General features: G+C 42.9%; 1 protein-coding gene and 1 long non-coding RNA gene across 5 annotated transcripts in view; one reads left to right on the top strand and one right to left on the bottom strand.

Annotated features, from left to right (window-relative positions):
- Nucleotides 1–23,784, top strand: part of ndfip2 (Nedd4 family interacting protein 2) — an 80,745-nt gene that overhangs the window by 38,838 nt on the left and 18,123 nt on the right. For 2 of the 4 annotated variants that reach the window (XM_033022938.1, XM_033022937.1), the window contains exons 3-5: nucleotides 8,925–9,058; nucleotides 10,777–10,827; nucleotides 21,719–21,806. In XM_033022938.1, coding sequence (XP_032878829.1) covers nucleotides 8,925–9,058; nucleotides 10,777–10,827; nucleotides 21,719–21,806 — 273 coding nt within the window. The remainder of the gene's footprint in view (nucleotides 1–8,924; nucleotides 9,059–10,776; nucleotides 10,828–21,718; nucleotides 21,807–23,784) is intronic. The other 2 variants (XM_033022940.1, XM_033022939.1) reach the window with 1 other exon arrangement.
- On the bottom strand, nucleotides 3,592–8,108 carry LOC116974484. The gene is made up of 3 exons (XR_004412373.1): nucleotides 8,098–8,108; nucleotides 4,572–4,797; nucleotides 3,592–3,602 (listed from the first exon to the last, which is right to left on the bottom strand). It is a non-coding gene; the product is annotated as an uncharacterized LOC116974484 (long non-coding RNA).

Raw genomic sequence — 23,784 nt, 5'->3', positions numbered from 1 at the left:
AAGGGTAGAAGTGGAGGGGGGGGGGGCAGAAGTGGGGACAATAAACTCACTTGAACTTGAACTTGAACTTGTGATTGTACATCTGTGAGATGGCTGTGACTCATGCAGCTGTTTGATTTTAGTGGGACCACCTGAAGGTTCCAATCTCATACCCTTGTCCCATTGTGATGTCATATCATAGTAAATGAGAGCCATTGTGATTGGACATCTGTGAGATGGCACGGTGACATGCATCAGCTTGATTTTAATTTTTTTTGGTGTTTTTTACTAAAAAAGCAGGGAAATTAATAACCAAATGTTCTAATTTTCAAAACAAAATGTGGAAGAGGAAAAACTCTACAGGAATATGTAAAAATTTCTCCGTAACGGCAAAGGATGGAGGAGTAAATTCGCAAACAGATTAAACGAATTTTCGCGAAATAGAACCCGTTCCAAACCAACAAATAGTTGGTTTTAATAGTTACTCGACCAAGTGCAGACCCGTTGGGTCTGTTTCTCCAATGCGCGTTTGCAGGGGGTTGGGGGTTGCTGCGGCTTCACACGCACACTAACCACCTCCTACACACACAGAGAGGGGGGGGAGGAGGTGGAGGAGACAACGAGAGGGGGAGGAGATGGGGAGGAGAGGGGGGAAGGGAGAGAGGGGGGGTAAGGGGAAGAGGGGGGGTGGAAGAGGAGGAGGGGGGGGAAGTGGGAGGGGGGAAGGGGGGAGAGAGTGGGGAGAGGGGTTGGAGGGGGAAGAGAGTTGGGGGGAAGAGAGTAGAGGGGAGAGAGGAGGTGAGAGAGATGAGGCGAGAGAGAGGAGCGGGAGTGGAGAGATGGGGGGAAGGGAGGAGGGGGAAAGGGGGTTGGAGGAGGGGAGAAGGGTTGGAGGAGGGGAGGGGGGGGAGACAGTGGGGAGGGGAACGAGGGGGGGAAGCAGAGAGGGGGGGAGAATGGGGAGGGGAGGGGAAAGGGGGGAGAGAGTGGGGAGGGAGAGGGTCCCGTCCATTCAACACGCGGTTGCGGGGGGGGGAGGTTGCGGCACTAACCACCCCAGCACACACACTAACCAACCCAGCGCACACACACACTAACCCCCCCCCCCCCCCCCCCCCCCCTCAAACACACACACACTAACCACCCCCCTTTATATTATATTAATGTTATTCATTGGCTCCTTTTACCCCATCCCCACCCTATCTCGAGGGGCAAAGAGAGTGGGGCAGAGAAAGTCAGAGGGGGGGGGGGGGAGAGAGAGGGGGGGGAGGGAGGGGAGAGAGGGGGTGGGGGGAGAGGGGGTGGAGAGGCAGGAAGAGGATGGGGCAGAGAGGGGGAGATGGAGAGGGGGATGGGGGAGAGAGTGGGGAGGGGATGGGGAGAGAGTGGGGAGAGGGAGGGGATGGGGGAGAGAGTGGGGAGGGGGAGGTAGAGGGGGGCAGAGGGAGAGGGGAGAGAGGAGTGAGGGGATAGGGGAGATGAGGGGGGAGATGGAGAGAGGGGGGGAGAGTGGTAAGATGGAGAGAGAGTGGGGAGGGTGAAGGGGAGCGGGGAGGGTGAAGGAGACGGGTAGATGAGGAGGGGGAGATGGAGAGAGGGGAGAGGGAGAGGGAGAGAGGGGTGAGGAGAGGGGGAGAGGGGTAGATGGGGAGAGGGGTGAGGAGAGGGGGAGATAGAGAGGGGTGAGGAAAGAGGGGGAGAGAGGGTGAGGGGAATAGGGAATGGGGAAGAGATGGGCGAGGTGAGAGAAGGGGGAAGATTGGGGGGGGGGGAGGGGTAGGAGTAGGGGAGGAGGGAGATGGGGAGAGGGGGTAGAATGTGGAGGGAGGGAGAGAAGGGTTGTGGAGAGAGGGGGAAGAGTGGGGAGGGGTTGGGGCAGTCCATCTATTCCCCACTCCCTACCACCCCCACTCCTCCCTCTATTCCCACACTCGTGATCACGCGCTTCGACACAGGCGGCGGGGCTGGTGCAAAGGCATCTGTAAATTAGATTTATTGCAATTGGCCATCTGTGAGGGATGGCATTGTGACATCACACAATGGAAGGTGCTGCAACATCAGGCGGGGGGGCGGGGCTGGGGCTGGAGCAAAGGCATATGTAAATGAGATCCATTGCGATTGGCCATCTGTGAGGGATGGCATTGTGACATCACATGATGGAATGTTCACCAATGTTCTATGGGCGAGAAGCAGTTAGATATTTTTAACATTTTAAATTTTTTTAATGTTTTTTACTGAAAAAGCAGGAAAAGGATGAACCGAGTGTTCTAATTTTACAAACATTAAGAGGAGGAGGAAAAGCCCTCCGGGAATATGTAAAAAGGAGGAGGTATTGTTCGGGCTCTTGAAGAGCCTTAAGATAGATAAATCCTCTGGGCCTGATGGGATCCATCTTTCAGTGCCCTCCATAATAATGTTCATGACAAAGACCCATTATTTATTTATTTGCCTCTGAACTCCACAATTTGAAGTAGAAATGTAGAAATTACAGCTGTGTTTATACATTGTCCCCCCAATTCAGGGCACCATTATGTTTGGGGCACATGGCTTCACTGGCATTTGTAATTGCTCAGGTGTGTTTAATTGCCTCCTTAATGCAGGTATAAGACAGCTCTCGGCACCTAGTCTTTCCTCCAGTCTTTCCATCACCTTTGGAAACTTTTATTGCTGTTTCTCAACATGAGGATCAAAGGTGCCAATGAAAGTCAAAGAAGCCATTATGAGACTGAGAAACAAGAATGAAACTGTTAGAGACATCAGCCAAGCCTTGGGCTTACCAAAATCAACTGTTTGGAACATCATTAAGAAGAAACGTCAGATCAGAAATGCTCTTCAGGAGTCAGATGTGGATTTGTCAATGACCACTGTCCGCAGAAGACTTCATGAACAGCAATACAGAGGCTACACCCACGCACAAGCTTGGCCATACACTCGACCTGGTGCTATCATCTGGTCTCCCAATTTGTAATACAGAAATTATTGATGCCTGTCTGTCTGATCATAGTGCAATTATATTTGATGCATCTCTGCCTTTCTCTCCCTCAAAATCCCATCTCCCTGCTCACTACTCCCGCTACGTAAACTCTTCGACTGCCAGTAAGTTCTCTGAGGCTCTCATAACCGCCCCCGACATCTGCACCATCCATCTCAGCACTGACGACCTCATTTCTTTATTCAACACCACTTGCTCTTCCATCTTGGATTCTGTTGCTCCTCTTAAAATGAAAAAGCCTAAGCCTAAAGGGTGGCCCTGGCTCAATGACATCACCAGAGCCCTAAGAAGAGAGTACAGAAAATCAGAACGGAAGTATAAATCTGATAAGCTTCAAATTTCCTTTGAACTCCTGAGAAACAATCTTCTCAAATACCAGGAAGCAGTAAAGTCTGCGAGAACACAATACTTTCCCGACCTTATTTCCAAAAACGCCCATAACTCCAAGGTCCTTTTTTAGTACCATTACCTCTGACATATGTCCTGTCCCCAGTACCAGCTAAGCTGGGTCCCCTGCTAAGTGCAAATAATTTACTACATTTTTCACCAGCAAAGTAAAGAACATCAGAACGAATATTTCCCCTCCCATCTGTGACCTAACTGTCTCATTGGTCTGTTCTTCAAAATTAGACTGTTTCCAACCCGTTACTCTACCCTCCCTTGTAAAGCTGGTCACCACTATGAAACCTTCTACCTGCCCTCTCGACATTGTCCCCTCTGCCCTTCTGAAGGATGTCATTGCGATAGCCAATCTCCCAGTACCCTCGCCATCATCAACAGTTCTCTGGCCACTGGCACTGTTCCTATCTGCTTCAAGCATGCGGTGGTCCAGCCCCTCCTGAGAAAACCTAACCTAGACCCCACCTTGCCTAGCAACTACAGGCCTATTTCCAAACTGCCTTTCCTTTCAAACGTCCTTGAAAGGGTAATTTTAAATCAACTTATGCCTTACCTACACCAAAATACCATCCTGGAAACTTCCAATCAGGTTTCAGGGCCCACCACAGCACAGAGTCTGCCTTGTTGAAGGTACATTACGACTTACTTCTCACCATTGACTCCGGCGACTGCAATCCTGCTCCTTCTCGACCTCAGCGCAGCATTTGATACAGTCGACCACACCATCCTAATTGACCGTCTCTGGTACGGGGTTGATTATGTTGTGGTTTTCAATACTCAAATTAATTCAGGCCACACGAAGAATTCTTCAAGAAGTTTAAACATTTATTTGCAAACAAAAGTTGGATTCCCCCATGTCATCAATTCACGTGGCGCTCTCTCTGACCTACAAACAAAGGATCATCTCTTTTTATACCACTTTCAACTCAGCATGCTCCACCCCTGTTACATTTCCATATCCAATCATTTGCCAACATTCCCTCATTACCAGCCAATCACTTGCTCCCACTTATCCCCTCCTTCCCAGTACATTTCCATATTTGCAACTGATATAGGTGATCACATGACCTCCCCTCGTGGCCCCTCGCCTTGCCATGTGCCTTTGACTTCTTTGTTCAGTCGTTTCATTCCAAGTGAAATCCAAGAAAAGTAGACAATTCCCAGAACCCATTTCTCAAAATATAAGAGATACAGTGGTCACTCAATTTATATAAATAAGACATTGTTCCCATTAAACTCTATAGGTCTTGGGAAAGAATGTTACCTCTTAAACTACAGATCTCAACACAGGGGTCTAATGTTTATAATCCTAATTAAAGCACAATATATTTCCCATATATTCTCATTACAAATCATATAATTAACTAACATCATCTTACATTACAAACCTTAAAGTATGAATTTACTCTATCTTTGCAAACACACATCTCCTATTCTCCCAGCACGCAAGGGTCGAATAAATGTCACCCTTGACAAATGATAATTGTACCTTGGCCAGCTCACACACCCTCCCCCTTTCTTGTTATCTCTGGGGGTTGGCATTCCAATCTCATCTTTGGGCCCCTTTATGACTTCTTACCAACAGCATTACTCAAAAGAATGTTCACATCTGCAGACAACTGCAGTTGTGTAGGGCTCTGGAGAGACCACATCTGGAGTATTGTGTACAGTTTTGGTCTCCTAATTTGAGGAAGGGCATCCTTGTGATTGAGGCAGTGCAGCGTAGGTTCACGAGATTGATCCCTGGGATGGCGGGTCTGTCATATGAGGAAAGATTGAAAAGACTAGGCTTGCATTCACGAGTTTAGAAGGATGAGGGGGATCTTATAGAAACATATAAAATCCCAAAAGGACTGGATGTTCCCAATGTTGGGCGAGTCCAGAACCAGGGGCCACAGTCTTAGAATAAATGGGAGGTCATTTAAAACTGAGGTGAGGAAAGACTTTTTCACCCAGAGTTGTGAATTTATGGAATTCCCTGCCACAGAGGGCAGTGGAGGCCAAACCACTGGATGGATTTAAGAGAGAGTTAGGTAGAGCTCTAGGGGCTAGTGGAGTCAAGGGATATGGGGAGAAGGCAGGCACGGGTTATTGATAGGGGACGATCAGCCACGATCACAATGAATGGTGGTGCTGGCTCGAAGGGCCAAATGGCCTCCTCCTGCACCTATTTTCTATGCTTCCATGATGGCAAGAGCAAAGTATGGAGGAGAGAAGGAACTGCTCAAGATCCAAAACATACCATCTCATCTGTGAAACACAGTGGTGGGGGTGTTATGGCCTGGGCATGTATGGCTGCTGAAGGTACTGGCTCACTTATCTTCATTGATGATACAACTGCTGATGGTATTAGCATAATGAATTCTGAAGTGTACAGACACATCCTATCTGCTCAAGTTCAAACAAATGCCTCAAAACTCATCGGCCGGCAGTTCATTCTGCAGCAAGACAATTATCCCAAACATACTGCTATCGCAACAAAGGAGTTTTTCAAAGCTACAAATTGTGATTTCTTGAGCGGCCGCCAATCACCTAATCTGAACCCAATTGACCATGCCTTTTTTATGCTGAAGAGAAAACTGAAAGGGACTAGCCCCCAAAACAAGCATAAGCTAAAGATGGCTACAATACAGGCCTGGCAGAGCATCACCAGAGAAGCCACCCAGCAACTGGTGATGTCTATGAATCGCAGACTTCAAGCAGTCATTGCATGCAAAGGATATGCAACAAAATACTAAACATGACCAATTTACATGACAGCTGTGCCCCAAACATTATGGTGCCCTGAAATGGGGGGACTATGTATAAACACTGCTGTAATTTCTACATGGCAAAACCAAAATGTATAAAAATACCCTTTAATAAAATCTGACAATGTGCACTTTAACCACATGTGATTTTTTTTCTATTACAAATCTCAAATTGTGGAGTACAGAGGCAAATAAATAAATAATGGATCTGTCCCAAACATTATGGAGGGCACTGTTGGTCATTGAAATAGGCATGACAGATTGCAGGAAACCTAGCAATAATCTATGCATTTTCTTTAGCCACATTTGAGGTCCTGGAGTGTAGGCAATGTTATTCCTTTGTTTGTGAAGAGAAGTTGAGGTAATCCGGGAAATTATAGGTCAGTGGTTGGGAAATTAATGGAGTGGATTCTTAGGTAGGATTTACTATCATTTGGAAGATAATTAGTTAAGGTCAGTATTGCTGTCCTTAGCAGGGCATGTCATACAAATTTTTGAGGTGGCAATGAGTAAGGGGAAGGCGGTGGATATTGTTGACATTATTTTGGTACGGTATTTGATAAATTCCTTCATGGGCTGATGCAGTAGACTAAGGTCCAGAGAATCAACAGTGACTTGGTTGTTTCGATTCAGAACTGGCTTACTCGTAGAAGACAAAGTTGTGCGGGAAGAGTGTTATTCTGGCTGGAAGTCTGTGACAGATGTAATTCTGCAGGAATCTGTGCTGGGACCTCAGTTGTTTGTGAATTATGTAAATGACTGAGTTAAATGTAGGTCGTTTGGATAGTAAGTTTGCAGAATGCACCAAAATTGGTGGAGTTGTGGACAGAAGAAGGCAGTCAAAGGATCAGCTACAGATATGGGGAGAGAAATGGCAGATGGAACTTAATCTGAGCAAGTATATTTTGACAGGTAGAGTGTTAGTGGAAAAATTAAAGTTAATGGCAACGAATATCAATGTGCAGAAGGATCTTGGAGTCCAAGTCCACCGCTCTCCGAATGTGCAACACAAGTGGATAGAGTGTTTAAAAAGGTGTTCAAAAGGGAACTGCAGATGCTGGAATATCGAAGGTACACAAAATTGCTGGAGGAACTCAGCGGGTGCAGCAGCATCTATGGAGCGAAGGAAATAGGCGACGTACAGTCTGAAGAAGGGTTTCGGCCCGAAACGTCGCCTGAGTCTGAAGAAGGGTTTCGGCCCGAAACGTCGCCTATTTCCTTCGCTCCATAGATGCTGCTGCACCCGCTGAGTTCCTCCAGCAATTTTGTGTACCTTCGTGTTTAAAATGGTGTATGCTTGCCTTCATCAATCAGGGCATTGAACATAAGTCAGGGAGCCATATTGCAGCTTTATACCACTTTGGTTAGGAGACACTTGAAGTATTGTGTGCTGCTCTGGTCATCCCATTACAGGAAGGATGTAGAGGCTTTGAAGGGGATGCAGAAGATAGTTATCAAAATGCTGCTTGGATTAGAGGCAATTAGCTAGAAGGAGAGGTTGGACAGAGTGTTTTTCGTCGGTGGTCAGGGGCATCCTGATAGAAGTATATGGGTCCATGAGGTCAGAGTTAGGGTACACAGTCAGAATTTTTTTTCTATGAGTGGAAATGTCAAATATTGGAGGGCACAACTTCAAGGTATGAGGAGGAAAGGTTTAATAATGTATGAGGCAAGTTTTTTTTAATGCAGTTGTGGGTGCCTATAACACGCTGCTGGGCTGGTGGTAGAGACAGATACGATAGTGGCTTTTAGATAAGCGCATGGATATGCAGGGAACGGCAGGATATCGATCATGTACAGGCAGAGGAGATTAGTTTAACTTAGCATCATGTGTGACATGTCCTATTTAAATCTCTCCTGGACAGGTCTTGGAAAATTAACAAGCCTTCATCTCTATTTCAGCTGACAACACCACCATTTGCCCTAGTTTCTTTTGGGTCTCTAAACTATCACAAGCAAGCCATTTGTTCACTCCACCCCTCCTTCTCCACAACGGAAAATGTGTTTGATTTCTAACTTTTCCCAGTTCTGATGAAAGGCCATTAACACACTACTGAAGCTGCAAAGTATTTTTGGCGGTTTCTTTTTTTTTAAATTTCAGATTTTTAGCATCTACAGGTTTTTACTTTTTAATCAATGGCACATTTTTTGGTGAAATGCCTTGGTATGTCTTTCTGTATGAATGTATAACTGTGCCTCTATTTGAAAAACTTTTAATTTTGTCCTTTTAATTTTTGTTCTATTTTCCTTTTTCAATTTTATCTCTTCACTTTTATTCATCTTCCCTATTCTGTCTCATTCTCTACCATTTATTATGTGTTCCCCTTTCTCCTATTTACAACTTTTCTTTTGTTGAGGCTCTATCCTCCCATTTCCTGGTTTTCATTTTTGCACTGTCTGATTTACTTTTAATTGGGCTTTTTGTACATGTTTCCTATCATATTGCATTGAGATTGTTTTCCCTATTGTCTCATCAAAGAAAGTTCATAAAACGCAGCCGTACACCGCGAAGATAGTTAATATTCTATGAGTTATTTCAGACGGGATGGTAATACCAACGTGTAAAATCTGACCTGCGTAAGGGTTCAAGGTGCATTACCCTTGCTTAAGTCAGGGAGTGCCTATATTAACAAGTAAAATATGTTTACAATTCTCCATTTGTGTGATGATCATTTACAGTATTAAATTCAATTTCAGTTTCATCCATATGGTTCATTACATAAATACAGACAAAGTAACTTGTTTCCCCCTACTATCGCCCTGAAGCTTTACCTAAGTTATGTCCCTGTCTATTTGACCAACAGAAACAGACTACCAGAGTGAGCTGATGCCAGTGCCACCCCCTTATAGCGTTGCTACCTCTCTTCCGACTTACGATGAAGCAGAAAAAGCTAAAGCAGCTGCAATGGCAGCTGGGGCAGGAGAAGTTGGACAAAGAGTGAGAAATGTTTCATTTTTTAAAATATACTATATGGCAATATGTACTATATGTTTTATTATCTAGATAAATCTTCACTGCGAAATCTTCACTCCACAAAGAAGGTGGATGTACAATGGTGTGGTATATAAGCTCGATGCATTGAGTGAGAACGTGAGCAGTATGCAACAATGTACATATCGATACACCAATTTTGTTTATAAAATAATTATTTTATTAATTATGACGTATTGCTTACAAATATGTAATTTACTCAAAGATAGAATTTGCTAGATATGCCATGTATTGAAATTTAGTACACACCACAATTCTGTAACATAGAGTGGAATTGTTAATCCTGTTAGCCAATTGTGCATCATTTGAATATTTTAGAAAACTACGTCACTGAGTAATGCAATGTTTGTATCTTCCATTTTCAGGGGATTATGAACTATTTTTAAGAGTGCACTCTTCAGAAAAATATTAATCTGCACATATCATTCTTTTAACTCCTGAATCTACTTGATAATAAGCATGTTTTAACATTTTAAGCAAATCATCTAAATTTAACATTTGTACAATTAAGGGCCTGTCCCACTTGGGCATCATTTGCGCGTCACGCAGATGGCGCGCAAAGATTTTGTACATCCCAAAATCCTACGTCACCACGCACCATGCGCGCGTAATGCACACCATGCATGCGTCGTGACGCGTAAATGATGTCGGGTAAATGACGCGCAAATGATGCCCAAGTGGGACAGGCCCTTTAAACGACCTGTGAACAATGTGAATGAAACATTACTTTTTTGGAGACATGAATGTCAACTAACATAGAAAATAGTTGCAGGAGGAGGTCATTCGGCCCTTCGAGCCAGCACCGCCATTCATTGCGATCATGGCTGATCGTCCCCAATCAATAACCCGTGCCTGCCTCCTCCCCATATTCCCTGATTCCACTAGCACCTGGAGCTCTATCTAACTCTCTCTTATATCCATCCAGTGATTTGACCTCCACTGCCCTCTGTGGCAGGAAATTCCACAAACTCACAACTCTCTGGGTGAAAACGTTTTTTCTCGCCTCTGTCTTAAATGGCCACCCCTTTATTCTAAGACTGGCCCCTGGTTCTGGACTCGCCCAACATTGGGAACATTTTTCCTGCATCTAGCTTGTCCAGTCCTTTTATAATTTTATATGTCTCTATAAGATAACCCCTCATCCTTCTAAACTCCAGTGAATACAAGCCCAGTCTTTTCAATCTTTCCTCATATGACAATCCCGCCATCCCAGGGATCAATCTCGTGAACCTACGCTGCACTGCCTCAATCACAAGGATGTCCTTCCTCAAATTAGGAGACCAAAACTGTACGCAATACTCCAGATGTGGTCTCACCAGAGACCTATACAACTGCAGAACCTCTCTACTCCTATACTGAAATCCTCTTGTTATGAAGGCTAACATTCCATTAGCTTTCTTCACTGCCTGCTGTGCCTGCACGCCAACTTTCAGTGACCGGTGTACAAGGACACCCAGGTCTCGCTGTACCTCCCCCTTACCTAACCTAACCCCATTGAGATAATAATCTGCCCCCTTGTTTTTGCCACCAAAGTGGATAACCTCACATTTATCTATATCATACTGTCAAATGGTGAATTACCTTAATATTTTCGCCTCTGCTTAATTTGTGCTGTGCTTTATTGTCTTGTGTTTTCCTGCTTAACACCTGCTACAAATGGACAGTTTAGGGAGCCTAGGAATCTGTTTGATGAAATTCTACAAGGTACATCTCAGGTACAGTTTCTTCCTGTGTAATTGACTATGAAATGCTTGAATTGTATATTCAAAAATGTGGTATGAACACTTTGCCAACTGAGTGCTGTGCTTTCTGCTGTGTGTGTGTTATGTTGTCATATTCCATTGACAAAGATCTTATATTGCCAATTAGCTTTTTCATGAGCTTAACTTATTTATGAATAAAATGTATTTTACTTTAGTTTGAATTTACACATTCTCCGTACCTGCAAACACTTCAAGACAATGACTTTCTCAATTTCTGCTGTTCTTGGGAGTATCAGTAATACCGTATTTCCCAGCGTCGAAGGCGATATTTTTTTTACCCTAAAATAAGGCCCGAAAAATTACCTGCGTCTTGGAGGCCGAAGGTTAGGTTGTTCATCGGCCTACAGCTGCAGCAAGTAAGAATATAATTGTTCCAAGTCTAGTATGGTATGACAATTAAAAAAACTCTTGACTCTTGAGATAAAGGAAATTGATGGTGGGGAGAAGGTGGGAGAGACAGAGAGATAAATGAAATATTTCTTTCAAAATTTATTATTTCTAGACGGTGGTGGCTGTGGTCAGAGGAGAGGAATGGTGCTGATGAGTGGGCTGGGGGCTTGGAGGTGCTCTGGGGTTTCCACGGTCAGCTGCGGGAGCCCGCATGGGTGGAAATCCTTGGGGGGGGGGGGGTGGAGAACTGGGGACCTGTCCGTCCTTGCCCCCCCTATACTTTGAGAAACATGTTGCAGCGAAACTGGCCGGAAATGTCTGTAACGCCGGGCTCACCTGCCCCGGGACTGGCTGCAGTTCCCAGGTCGCGAAAACGAATTGAGAAAAAATATGCCTGCGGGCCAGATGATTTCGGGTTAAGGGCGGGATCCGGCCCATGGCCCGTAGGTTGACGCCCCCTGTCCCAGATGTCGGGCCTCATTGTGTCCCCTCCCATGCTTTAAAAGCGATTTCCGCCCATTGGTCACGGAGGCAGAGCGGAGGCCATGGGAGGCAAGGAAACAGCGCGCAGAAAGTCGAGGTGTTGGTGGAGTGGGCCGCAGCAGCCTGGGGCTCTATTGGATCGGGCGCTGCTCCGAGGCTGAGCGCATGGAGCGGATGTGGCCTGCAGCGTTATAAACAATACGCAATGCAAATGGCCGCCACCACGGCGAATGTTTGTTTTTTCCCCTCAAAATTGAGCAACTCAAAATGGAGATGCGTCTTCGACGCAGGTGCGTCTTCGTCGCCGGGAAATACGGTACTTCAAAGTGCAAAGAAATCCTTTTTTTTCCCCTTCGTTTTGGTGACAATCTATATATATATATATATTACCATCTTTAACTGAAAATTCACGATCTTCAAGAGAAAGTACTGCTCCATTCTCTTCATTTGATTCTTAAAGGGCATATGACAGCCAGCTGAAGTGTTTTCAATTGGGTTTCCTAAAAATTTGAAATTGGGTCTGAATTTCATGTTAAATGGTATTCTTTACAGAAAATACAGCTATTTAACAATGGGATTAAATTACTAGAAACACATTGAAACATGCTATTTTCTCTTACAGGGTTTAGTATAAGTAATAACATGGCTATTAATGTATCCCCAAGTTTTCTGGTGATACACTAGAGTATTTTCAATAGTATTCATCATTTATTCAGTAGAAGAGAGTCAATTGTAATATATGGGTACTGAGGCAAACCATGTTCAGGTAAAACATTTCCACAATGCTGCTAGTTGGACCTCTTTGTACACTCAGCTCAAAAGTATCTGAACTACAATTTGTAAAGGTGCAAGCTGATCGTAGATGGTGAAGACATGGTAATTTGGTCCCTTTAATGGCAGGACCAATTATCGCATTTGTGATTTAAATCCCAAGTGATTTAAAGATCAAAAAGGGAATGAATTAGAGTTTTGTTAGTTGAGGGTTGGAAAGGAAGTGGGGAGGTGGTCAGTGGGAGAGGGTAAATGAAGAAAGATGTAAAATTGAGAGAAACAATGTAGAAGCAGGTACTGATGTGAAAGTAAATTAGTTCTCGCTCGGTCAGCTTTGTTTCACTGAGAAAGGTAAGTGTCTGGTTAAGTTCCAGGCCTATTTATCCAGTGTTTTAATGGATGATTAATGTGAAAATCTAATACTTTCTTATTCTTTTAAAGAATGTAAGTGAGATATAATCTATAAGCAAATGGTGGAGTGGCAGAATTAACCATTCAGTTTTGCAGATTCTCAGCTTTTATCATCTATATCTATTATACTAAAATTCTCATCTTATTTGTTTCTCTGTGTGTGTGTGTGTGTGTGTGTGATCTCTGATTTGGCGATGTCATCAAATTACGCCAATTTTGGACCAATTTACTCACAATTGTCATGAGGTGGTTTGTATCCAGTTTCGTTCAGATTTATATTTCACAAGTTATTCACATTTTTAAATTTACAAAACCCCAATTTGAGAAAAAAAAATTCTCCCTCTGCACTGGCACTTACAGCTATGACGTCACAATGGGATTGTAGCCCTGCTCGCTACAATGTTGCTATCCCAGGACACTGAGTCCTGCCAGCTCTAGCAAGTGCAATTACAAGCTACTATGTTGCAATCCTTTTTAATATTCCTGGCAGCAAGGATTTAAAAAAAAAAAGTTTAATGGGGGAGTGTGAATAAGGGAAAATGAGCCGCCCTTCGCAGTTGGGGCCATGGGTGAGTGCTGGAATATTGCATTGGAGAACGGGTTGCGTTGGGGGACCTGACCTCCCGTGAGGGCTATGGGTGAGTGGTGGAATATTGCGTTGAGGGACCAAGGACCCAACGGGTCCCACTTGGTCAAGTATATATATTACTAAAACACACATCTTGTTTGTATGCATGCGTGAGTTCGGGAAACTGCCAAATTGGTACACGATAGCGCTACAGTTTTTGGCCCACCTTAGATTTCCATTGTCTTGAGTTGTGCAGTACCAATTATGTCACAATGTGATCCCGATTTTCATTTACATAAATTGCGATTTTCATTGACATTGAACACTGTATTCAGGTTATTTTAAAGAAAAAACACGATTTTCATTGAGAATTTCGTTTGAAAAAAACCCCAATCTTGATTTTCATTGTGGGGGGGGGGGGCAGATAGGGAGATAGGGAGGAGTGGGGAGCAGAGGGATAGTGGGAGACAAGGGGGGTATGGAGGGGAAAGTGGGGGAGGTGAGGATGGAGAGTGGGGGAGGAGGGGATAGAGCGACAGGAGGGCGAGTAAGGGGAGGTAGGAAGTGGGGGATAGAGGGAGAGGAGGGCAGTGGGGGAGGTGAGGAGGGAGAGTGTGGGGTGGGATAGGGGGAGGTGAGGAGTATGGGAGCAGGGAGATAGAGAGGAGGGGGTAGGTAAAAGAGCTATTAATAAAATCTAATAGTCAAATCTAAAATGGAGTCGTTCTTCTACAAAAGCATGGACTAGTAAACATAGAAATTAGGTGCAGGAGTAGGCCATTCGGCCCTTCGAGCCTGCACCGCCATTCAATATGATCATGGCTGATCATCCAACTCAGTATCCCGTACCTGCCTTCTCTCCATACCCTCTGATCCCCTTAGCCACAAGGGCCACATCTAACTCCCTCTTAATTATAGCCAATGAACTGGCCTTGACTACCCTCTGTGGTAGAGAGTTCCAGAGATTCACCACTCTCTGTGTGAAAAAAGTTCTTCTCATCTCGGTTTTAAAGAATTTCCCCCTTATCCTTAAGCTGTGACCCCTTGTCCTGGACTTCCCCAACATCTGGAGCAATCTTCCTGCATCTAGCCTGTCCAACCCCTTAAGAATTTTGTAAGTTTCTATAAGATCCCCTCTCAATCTCCTAAATTCTAGAGAGTATAAACCAAGTCTATCCAGTCTTTCTTCATAAGACAGTCCTGACATCCCAGGAATCAGTCTGGTGAACCTTCTCTGCACTCCCTCTATGGCAATAATGTCCTTCCTCAGATTTGGAGACCAAAACTGTACGCAATACTCCAGGTGTGGTCTCACCAAGACCCTGTACAACTGCAGTAGAACCTCCCTGCTCCTATACTCAAATCCTTTTGCTATGAAAGCTAACATACCATTCGCTTTCTTCACTGCCTGCTGCACCTGCATGCCCACTTTCAATGACTGGTGTACCATGACACCCAGGTCTCGCTGCATCTCCCCTTTTCCTAGTCGGCCACCATTTAGATAATAGTCTGCTTTCCTGTTTTTGCCACCAAAATGGATAACCTCACATTTATCCACATTATACTGCATCTGCCAAACATTTGCCCACTCACCCAGCCTATCCAAGTCACCTTGCAGTCTCCTAGCATCCTCCTCACAGCTAACACTGCCCCCCCCCAGCTTAGTGTCATCCGCAAACTTGGAGATATTGCCTTCAATTCCCTCATCCAGATCATTAATATATATTGTAAATAGCTGGGGTCCCAGCACTGAGCCTTGCGGTACCCCACTAGTCACTGCCTGCCATTGTGAAAAGGACCAGTTTACTCCTACTCTTTGCTTCCTGTTTGCCAGCCAGTTCTCTATCCACATCAATACTGAACCCCCAATGCCGTGTGCTTTAAGTTTGTATACTAATCTCTTATGTGGGACCTTGTCGAAAGCCTTCTGGAAGTCCAGATACACCACATCCACTGGTTCTCCCCTATCCACGCTACTAGTTACATCCTCGAAAAATTCTATAAGATTCGTCAGACATGATTTACCTTTTGTAAATCCATGCTGACTTTGTCCAATGATTTCACCACTTTCCAAATGTGCTGCTATCCCATCTTTAATAACTGACTCTAGCAGTTTCCCCACTACCGATGTTAGACTAACTGGTCTGTAATTCCCCGTTTTCTCTCTCCCTCCCTTCTTAAAAAGTGGGGTTACGTTTGCTACCCGCCAATCCTCAAGAACTACTCCAGAATCTAAAGAGTTTTGAAAGATTATTACTAATGCATCCACTATTTCTGGAGCTACTTCCTTAAGTACTCTGGGATGCAGCCTATCTGGCCCTGGGGATTTATCGGCCTTTAATCCATTCAATTTACCCAACACCACTTCCCGGCTAACCTGGATTTCACTCAATTCCTCCAACTCCTTTGACCTACGGTCCCCTGCTATTTCCGGCAGATTATTTATGTCTTCCTTAGTGAAGACGGAACCAAAGTAGTTATTCAATTGGTCCGCCATATCCTTGTTCCCCATGATCAACTCACCTGTTTCTGACTGCAAGGGACCTACATTTGTTTTAACTAATCTCTTTCTTTTCACATATCTGTAAAAACATTTGCAGTCATTTTTTATGTTCCCTGCCAGTTTTCTTTCATAATCTATTTTTCCTTTCCTAATTAAGCCCTTTGTCCTCCTCTGCTGGTCTCTGAATTTCTCCCAGTCCTCCGGTATGCTGCTTTTTCTGGCTAATTTGTACGCATCATCCTTCGCTTTGATACTATCCCTGATTTCCCTTGTTTTCCACGGATGCACTACCTTCCCTGATTTATACTTTTGCCAAACTGGGATGAACAATTTTTGTAGTTCATCCATGCAGTCTTTAAATGTCTTCCATTGCATATCCACCGTCAACCCTTTTAGAATTAATTGCCAGTCAATCTTGGCCAATTCACGTCTCATACCCTCAAAGTTACCTTTCTTTAAGTTCAGAACCATTGTTTCTGAATTAACAATGTCACTCTCCATCCTAATGAAGAACTCAACCATATTATGGTCACTCTTGCCCAAGGGGGCACGTACAACAAGACTGCTAACTAACCCTTCCTCATTACTCAATACCCAGTCTAAAATAGCCTGCTCTCTCGTTGGTTCCTCTACATGTTGATTTAGATAACTATCCCGCATACATTCCAAGAAATCCTCTTCCTCAGCACCCCTGCCAATTTGATTCACCCAATCTATATGTAGATTGAAGTCACCCATTATAACGGTTTTGCCTTTGTCGCACGCATTTCTAATTTCCTGTTTGATACCATCTCCAACTTCACTACTACTGTTAGGTGGCCTGTACACAACACCCACCAGCGTTTTCTGCCCCTTAGTGCTTCGCAGCTCCACCCATACCGATTCCACATCCTGCAAACTAATGTCCTTCCTTTCCATTGCGTTAATCTCCTCTCTAATCAGCAACGCTACCCCACCTCCTTTTCCTTTCTCTCTATCCCTCCTGAATATTGAATATCCCTGGATGTTCAGCTCCCAGCCTTGGTCACCCTGGAGCCATGTCTCCGTGATCCCAACTATATCATAGTCATTAATAGCTATCTGCACATTCAACTCATCCACCTTATTACGAATGCTCCTTGCATTGAGACACAAAGCCTTCAGGCTTGTTTTTTACAACACTCTTACCCCTTATACAATTATGTTGAAAAATGGCCCTTTTTGATTTTTGCCCTGGTTTTGTCTGCCTGCCACTTTTACTTTTCACCTTGCTACCTATTGCTTCTACCCTCATTTTACACCCCTCTGTCTCTACGCTCACACATTTAAGAAACCCTTTCCCTTTAACTCCATCCTCCACTATCCCATTCGACACCCCACCCCCCTTATTCAGTTTAAAACCACCCGTGTAGCAGTGGCAAACCTGCCTGCCAGAATGCTGGTCCCACACCTGTTAAGATGCAATCCGTCCCTTTTGTACAGTTCCCCCTTACCACAAAACAGATCCCAGTGATCTAAGAATCTAAATCCCTGCCCCGTGCACCAGTTCCTCAGCCACACGTTGAGGTCCCGTATCTCCCTGTTCCTGCTCTCGCCAGCACGAGGAACTGGAAGCAAACCGGAGAATGGCTCTGTGCCAAGTCTGAATGACTTTGTAAATTATATGGAACACAATATGGAGGACAGGTTGTCTTTTCAATAAAGACATTAAGATGGCCACCTGTGTAACAGCATGTGCTTATTTTCTGGGCCATAAAGAAGCCAAAAATAGCTGACGCTCCAGAGATAAGTAATAACTTGTTATTGGATGAGCTTGATTTGGACCCAGCTCTCCTATATTCTGAAAGGCTATAAAATCTTTCAGTCATGCCATATTCAGACTTGGTAGGAGTGTTTTACTGATAAGAAAAATGTATAATTGTGCTAGCTTTCCTTTGTTCTGTGAGTGGAGCCCGAGAAGCACTGAGCAACGTCTGTGCTCATTGTAATCTTGCCACTCCCGTCTGACGAATCAATTAAAGATTTCCATGGTTTACCTTTAACAGTTTTTGTTGCTATCTGCTTTGTAAGAAACAAACTTTGACATGGGGGTGGGGGAGGGGTTCTGGAAAGAGTGAGGGAGTGACTGAGGGTAGGGGAGAGGGAGGCGACAGAGCGGGTGGGGGAGGGGAAAGAAGAGGGAGAGGTAAGAGGAGGGGGAGGGAGTGCTGGGGATGAGGAGGAATGGAGGAGGATAGGTAGGAAGAGGGATGGCGAGGTAGGGGAGGGGGAGGAAGGGGGTGAGGGGAGGAAACAGAGGAAGGTTGGTGGAGGGTGGGGAGAGGGAGTATAATGGAGTGGGAAATAAGGGACTGAAGAGGTAGAGTGAGATGCATTCACATTGATCTTATATTTTACAGGTTATTGCCATTCTGAACTTTAAAAACGTCGCAGTCGCGCTCCTACTTGCTGGCCGCGCCTGCGCAGTTGGGGAGGGTTGCCATGACTAGCGTCACAACGGGGATCTCTGGCGTCACAACTGAAATCCATCAGCCACGCCTGCGCAGTTGGGGGCTATGGGTCAATGGTGGAATATTGCCTTGGGTGACGGGCCCAACTATGTTTAGTCCAGCATATCAGCAGGATTTATCCCATTATGGTTTCAAAATGTCTTTAATTTTAGCCATTTGTTCTAATATTGTCTGTCTGCATGTAGTGGTGATTGTTTAAACGTGTTTCATTTAATTTCAAGAAAGTCAAGTTGCTTATGAGCAGAAATTATGTATTTGTCTTTCAGTCCTCCTTCGGATTGGACGGTGTCCAGTACATGAACGTTCAAGGATTAAATATGTCACTTAGTTTATCAGAATTATTGGGTAGATTTTATTCTAATTTAATTGACTATTCTTCATAAGTTAAGATTTCTGAAACCTGAGCTGAAAGAACAGCTATGAAGAACCATGAAGATGAGAACAATTCTATAACCTGGGTTTATGTTTTTCATTTGGGGAAACCCTTTGCTGGATTCCATGTATTTAAAATGTCGATGGCTTTTTTTTTAAATACTATATCTAATGAATGCAACTTCAATTCCGTTCCTTACCACTGCATTACCTTTGAGGTAGGATTGTTAAAATTGAGTTCTCCATTACAACATAATCCTCGATCATGGTCAATTTATAGATTATGGGTTGACAACGAGACCGTTGAAAATCACAATGCTACTGATTTGATCTGGGATTGTGGTGGAGAATGTAGCAACTCCTTGAAGTGTGGACATTTAAATTAACACTCAATGTGTTAAGATGTGAAGATATTGGTGATGCAGTGTAGTTAAAAAGACCAGGTGATGAAGGAAACAAAATAATTATGCACTTTCATGAAAACACTGGAGGTTTAAACAAAATTGAGTTAGTAGGGAATTGGGATGGAAGATTGATGCAACAAGTGATACAAACTATGCAGATGCAGTTGTGGATAATGCATCCTCCTCAAGTTAGTAATATGCATTTTATTGTGGGAGTTGTATGAATATTCTACCCCAATTCGTGTATTCTGGGGGATGCAGTGCCAGTGTGGCATTGTGGATTGTAAATTGTAAGGGCACAATTAAGCTCTTACAGAGAGGTCTCTGCTTCAGTGTGATGTTTTGCTGGATTTTATCAAAATCGCTGTATAGAACCTTGACAATATAAGGGTGGTGGAATTAGGAAAACAGAATGATTTAGGGAATGACGGGAGCAGGTGCACGTGTGCAATAAGAATGAAGCTGGCCGTTGTGGGATAGGATCGGTAAGTAGAATAATGAGGAGGATTGGGAAGATACATAGATCTGGAGAGTGGCAGGCAGGTTAGAGATTTCTAGTTGGTATGGGGAAAGGAGGTCCAGTGATGAAGGAATGCAATTTACTTCCCTGCCATCCATTCCTGAAGTTGCTTTGGTAAGACCGTGTGGCATTGGCAGTATCTAACAACAGATGCCCCTTTGGACAACATAGTTCAGGCATTGAACAGGGAGGTGACATTGTCCTACCTGCCTCTGTGGAAATCGTGCAAGGATGACTGACACCAGGAAGTGCCCAATTTTATATCCAGTGTGATACACAAACTAGAAAAGATTGTTATTGCAATTTAGCTCTGTGGAGAGAAAATATATATTTATAGATGAATAACCCTTTTTTTTTCAAGCAATATGCTCTTGAATTTTTAGGTTAAGATATCTTTTTGGACTGATTAATGCGATAAAAGCAGCAGGCATTGAGAAAAGCATCAATAATGTAAAAGTATACCCACAATAGTTATTTGTAACCATGTTTGATTTATTGTGGGTGATTCTTTAATGTTCTGTAGAGCAAATTATCAATTCCAATTCTGTGTACATCATAAACAAACAATCTTTAGTCCCGAGGGGCCACATTATAGTAAAGTTCACCTGTGTATTGCTGACAGTTAAAATGAGTTAAACATCACAGGATGTACCTTGTGCTGACGATCAATGTTCAGTAGGAGATAAAGGAAGCCCTTTTGCTTGTTCTTTTACACCCTTATTTCATGCAGATTTTCAGAATTTATAGAATTTAGCCTAACATCAATTATTTTAAGTTTACTTTTCTTTCCTCCTTGCTTCCTGTGTCCATTTGCAAACTTGGCCATTTGCTTAAGCATGCCTTCAAAAGTTATTTAGTTCAATCTCATTTTGCAGATTTATTGATGAATTTTAGATTGATTTAAAATTGTTAAAGTCAGAATTTGAGCTTTTTCCCCCCTGGAACATTAGACATGGTGCAGAAGAAGACTATTTGGCCTGTGTTTGTGCTGGTATTTTATAGAACAACCCAGTTGCTTTCATTCCCCAGGAGAATTAACAAAAGAAAATGTAGGGGAAAACTCAACATGTCCAGCAGCATTTGTAGGAATGAGAAACAGCTGTTTAATCTCAAAGACAGAAAACCAGTTAATCTGGGTACTAAAGGAGGCACCAGATTGTTGGAATGGATAGAATAAAGGGAAGTTCTTTGATAGGTGAAGTATATTGGCCATTATGCCACAAATTATGTTCATTTGTCTGTTATGTGTAGCTCATATTAATATCTTGATAATATTGCATGCACATACTGACCTACTAGAACAGATAATATGTTACACCTAAATAAAATAATTTCTAGATTTAATAATGAATAAGATTGAAAACCAATGTTTGCAATTCTACTTTCATTGGAAAGCACTGGCTGAGGCTCTTTTATACCATCCTTTGCAATACTATATATGGCATGGAAAACCCATTAAATGTATAGGATTTTGCGACTGAGAATCGTTCCGGTAGTTCACACATGTTTAAATGGTAGGCCAGTGTAAGATGAGGTCAAATATTTTTAAAAGGGTCTAGAGCAGACAGCTGCTCACTACAAACAGGCCCTTTTGGTGCCATTGTAATCAAGTAGAAGCTTTACTCTGATTGTTGTTTCTGATGATTGTAAGCACAAATTTTCAGAATGTACAATTTCATTAAAATCAAGAAAAAAATAACACATCTTTTCTCTTCACTTGCAATGATGCTAAAATCTCTCCCAAATTGTTTACAGAAGAATTAAGCTCTTTACAAGTAATACTCTGTTTCAGTGTGATGTTTTGCTGGATTTTATCAAAGTGCTGTGTAGTTACTAGTTGTGTAAAAAATGGTTACGCGTGTGATTAAGCGTTTAACTATATACTCAAATTACATGCTTGCTCATACAACACTGTGCACCTTGTAAATATAGGAGGAAGATTTTCCACCACGAGATGACTTCAACGATGCTGACCAGTTGCGAGTTGGTAATGATGGCATTTTCATGTTAGCATTTTTCAGTAAGTCTTTTATTTAAACTTTAATTCACAATGTTTTAATAGTAAGATTGCTTAGAACTGGAGGGTGCAGGTTTAAAGTGAATTTGGAGAAATTTTAAGTGGATCTCTGAGGTGAAAGTTTTTCACACAGGGTAGCGGTTACTGGAACAAGCTGACAGAGGTGGAAGTGGAGGAAGATAACATTGTAATGTTTAAAAGGCTTTTGAACAGGTACATGGATAGGAATGTTTTAGGGGGATATGGGCTGCATGCAGGCAAGTGGGATTAGTGTAGATTGATGTTGCATTCATAATGGACGAGGGAGACAATATTTTAAAAAATCACCCTTAAATTCCAGACATGAAAGTCCACACCCTCCCTTCAAGGTCCTTCATTGTGATTTCAGAAGTCAGTATCTTGTGTAAACTTTGCCAACAGAAATTCAGTTCACTTTACATAATACATCATTTTGTTTTTATTCTGCCTCATTTCCTAATGTTCTGTCTCTAAATGTATTTGTTTTTTGACACCTTAATATTAAACAGTCAGTCCTTGAATCTTAGACCTGATGGAGATTTATTGATTCCTGTATTTTAAAGAATTTAAATTACCAACATTTTAAATATTATTTTGGGCACTATTCTACTGCTTGACTGAGAGGATCTGCTAGAGCACTCTGAACTTGCTCCTTAACATAGTCATAGACATCCAGCATGGAAATGGGCCCTTCGACCCATCTTGCTCATGCCGACCAAGATGCTAGTCTCCACTAGCCCCATCCACCTGTGTTTGACCCATATCCTTGTAAACCTTTCCTATCCATGTGCCTTTCCAAATGTCTTTTAAAAAATCTTTGAATAATGTTCTTAATTGAAGAAACGTAGAAACGAGGACCTGCAGATGCTAGTTTACCATAGAAAGACACAAAATGCTGGAATAATTCAGCGGATCGGGCAACATCCCTGGACAACATGGATAGGTGTTTAAGAAGGAACTGCAGATGCTGGAAAATTGAAGGTAGACAAAAGTGCTGGAGAAACTCAGCGGGTGCAGCAACATCTATGGAGTGAAGGAAATAGGCAACGTTTCGGGCCAAAACCCTTCTTCAGACTGATCAGACTGACTAACATGGATAGGTGATGTTTTGGATCTGGACCCTTCTTCAGATCCAGAAGAATTGATATCAATGTACAAAAGAATTGATATCAATGTACAAAAGCTATTTGGATTCATCTCTAATGCATTAATATATGCATTAATATGTTTTGAATCTGGAACTTGGTAGATAATGTTCCAATTGAGTGTTTTCTTCTATGGTAAACGATTCCATGATATACATTTTTGTACATTATTTTGCCACCTTGTGGAAGGCTAAACAATTACAGTGTTGTTTATGGCATGCATTACCCTGAGCAATTACTGAGATATCCCATTTCCTCTCTGCACAGTAGGAAAATAAAACTTCATATTTTTTTTTAGATCTCCTTCGTTAAGCTCAGTGGCACTAACCACCACGTTTTTTTTAAACCCACTTTTACAAAATGCAGGGTGTATACAATTGCATATTAAATTTCTGTGCTGTCCTTAGAAAAACATTTGTACTCCTAGTGTTGTCATTTTTTGCATTTTAAACCATTTAACTTATACTGGATGTGAGGCCCAGTATTGATTGCAGATTCTTAATGTCCCTTGAATAGAAACTGGGAATTGCTATCTTGAATTGCTGTAGACCTAGCAATGAAAGTTCCCTCACACCTTTGCGAGTACCTGGAGTTTGTTTCAATGGCAATGAGGATGAAAGATAACATACTTCTAAGTCAGGGAGGCCAATGAAATGAACTATGGGTGCCATTCAACTAAACCAGCGCACAGAACAGGATTTACACCAAATGGTAAAAACAATATGGTACAAATATTAAAAAGCATCTGGTCATTCATTCACACCTTCTATCAAAGTAATCGGCAGTGTTTGCACAGTTAAGTAGCTGTCAGCATATAT

The sequence above is a fragment of the Amblyraja radiata genome, chromosome 6 (genome assembly GCF_010909765.2).
Source record: "Amblyraja radiata isolate CabotCenter1 chromosome 6, sAmbRad1.1.pri, whole genome shotgun sequence".
Taxonomy (NCBI): domain Eukaryota; kingdom Metazoa; phylum Chordata; class Chondrichthyes; order Rajiformes; family Rajidae; genus Amblyraja; species Amblyraja radiata.
This window is presented reverse-complemented; position numbering and strand designations above follow the sequence as displayed.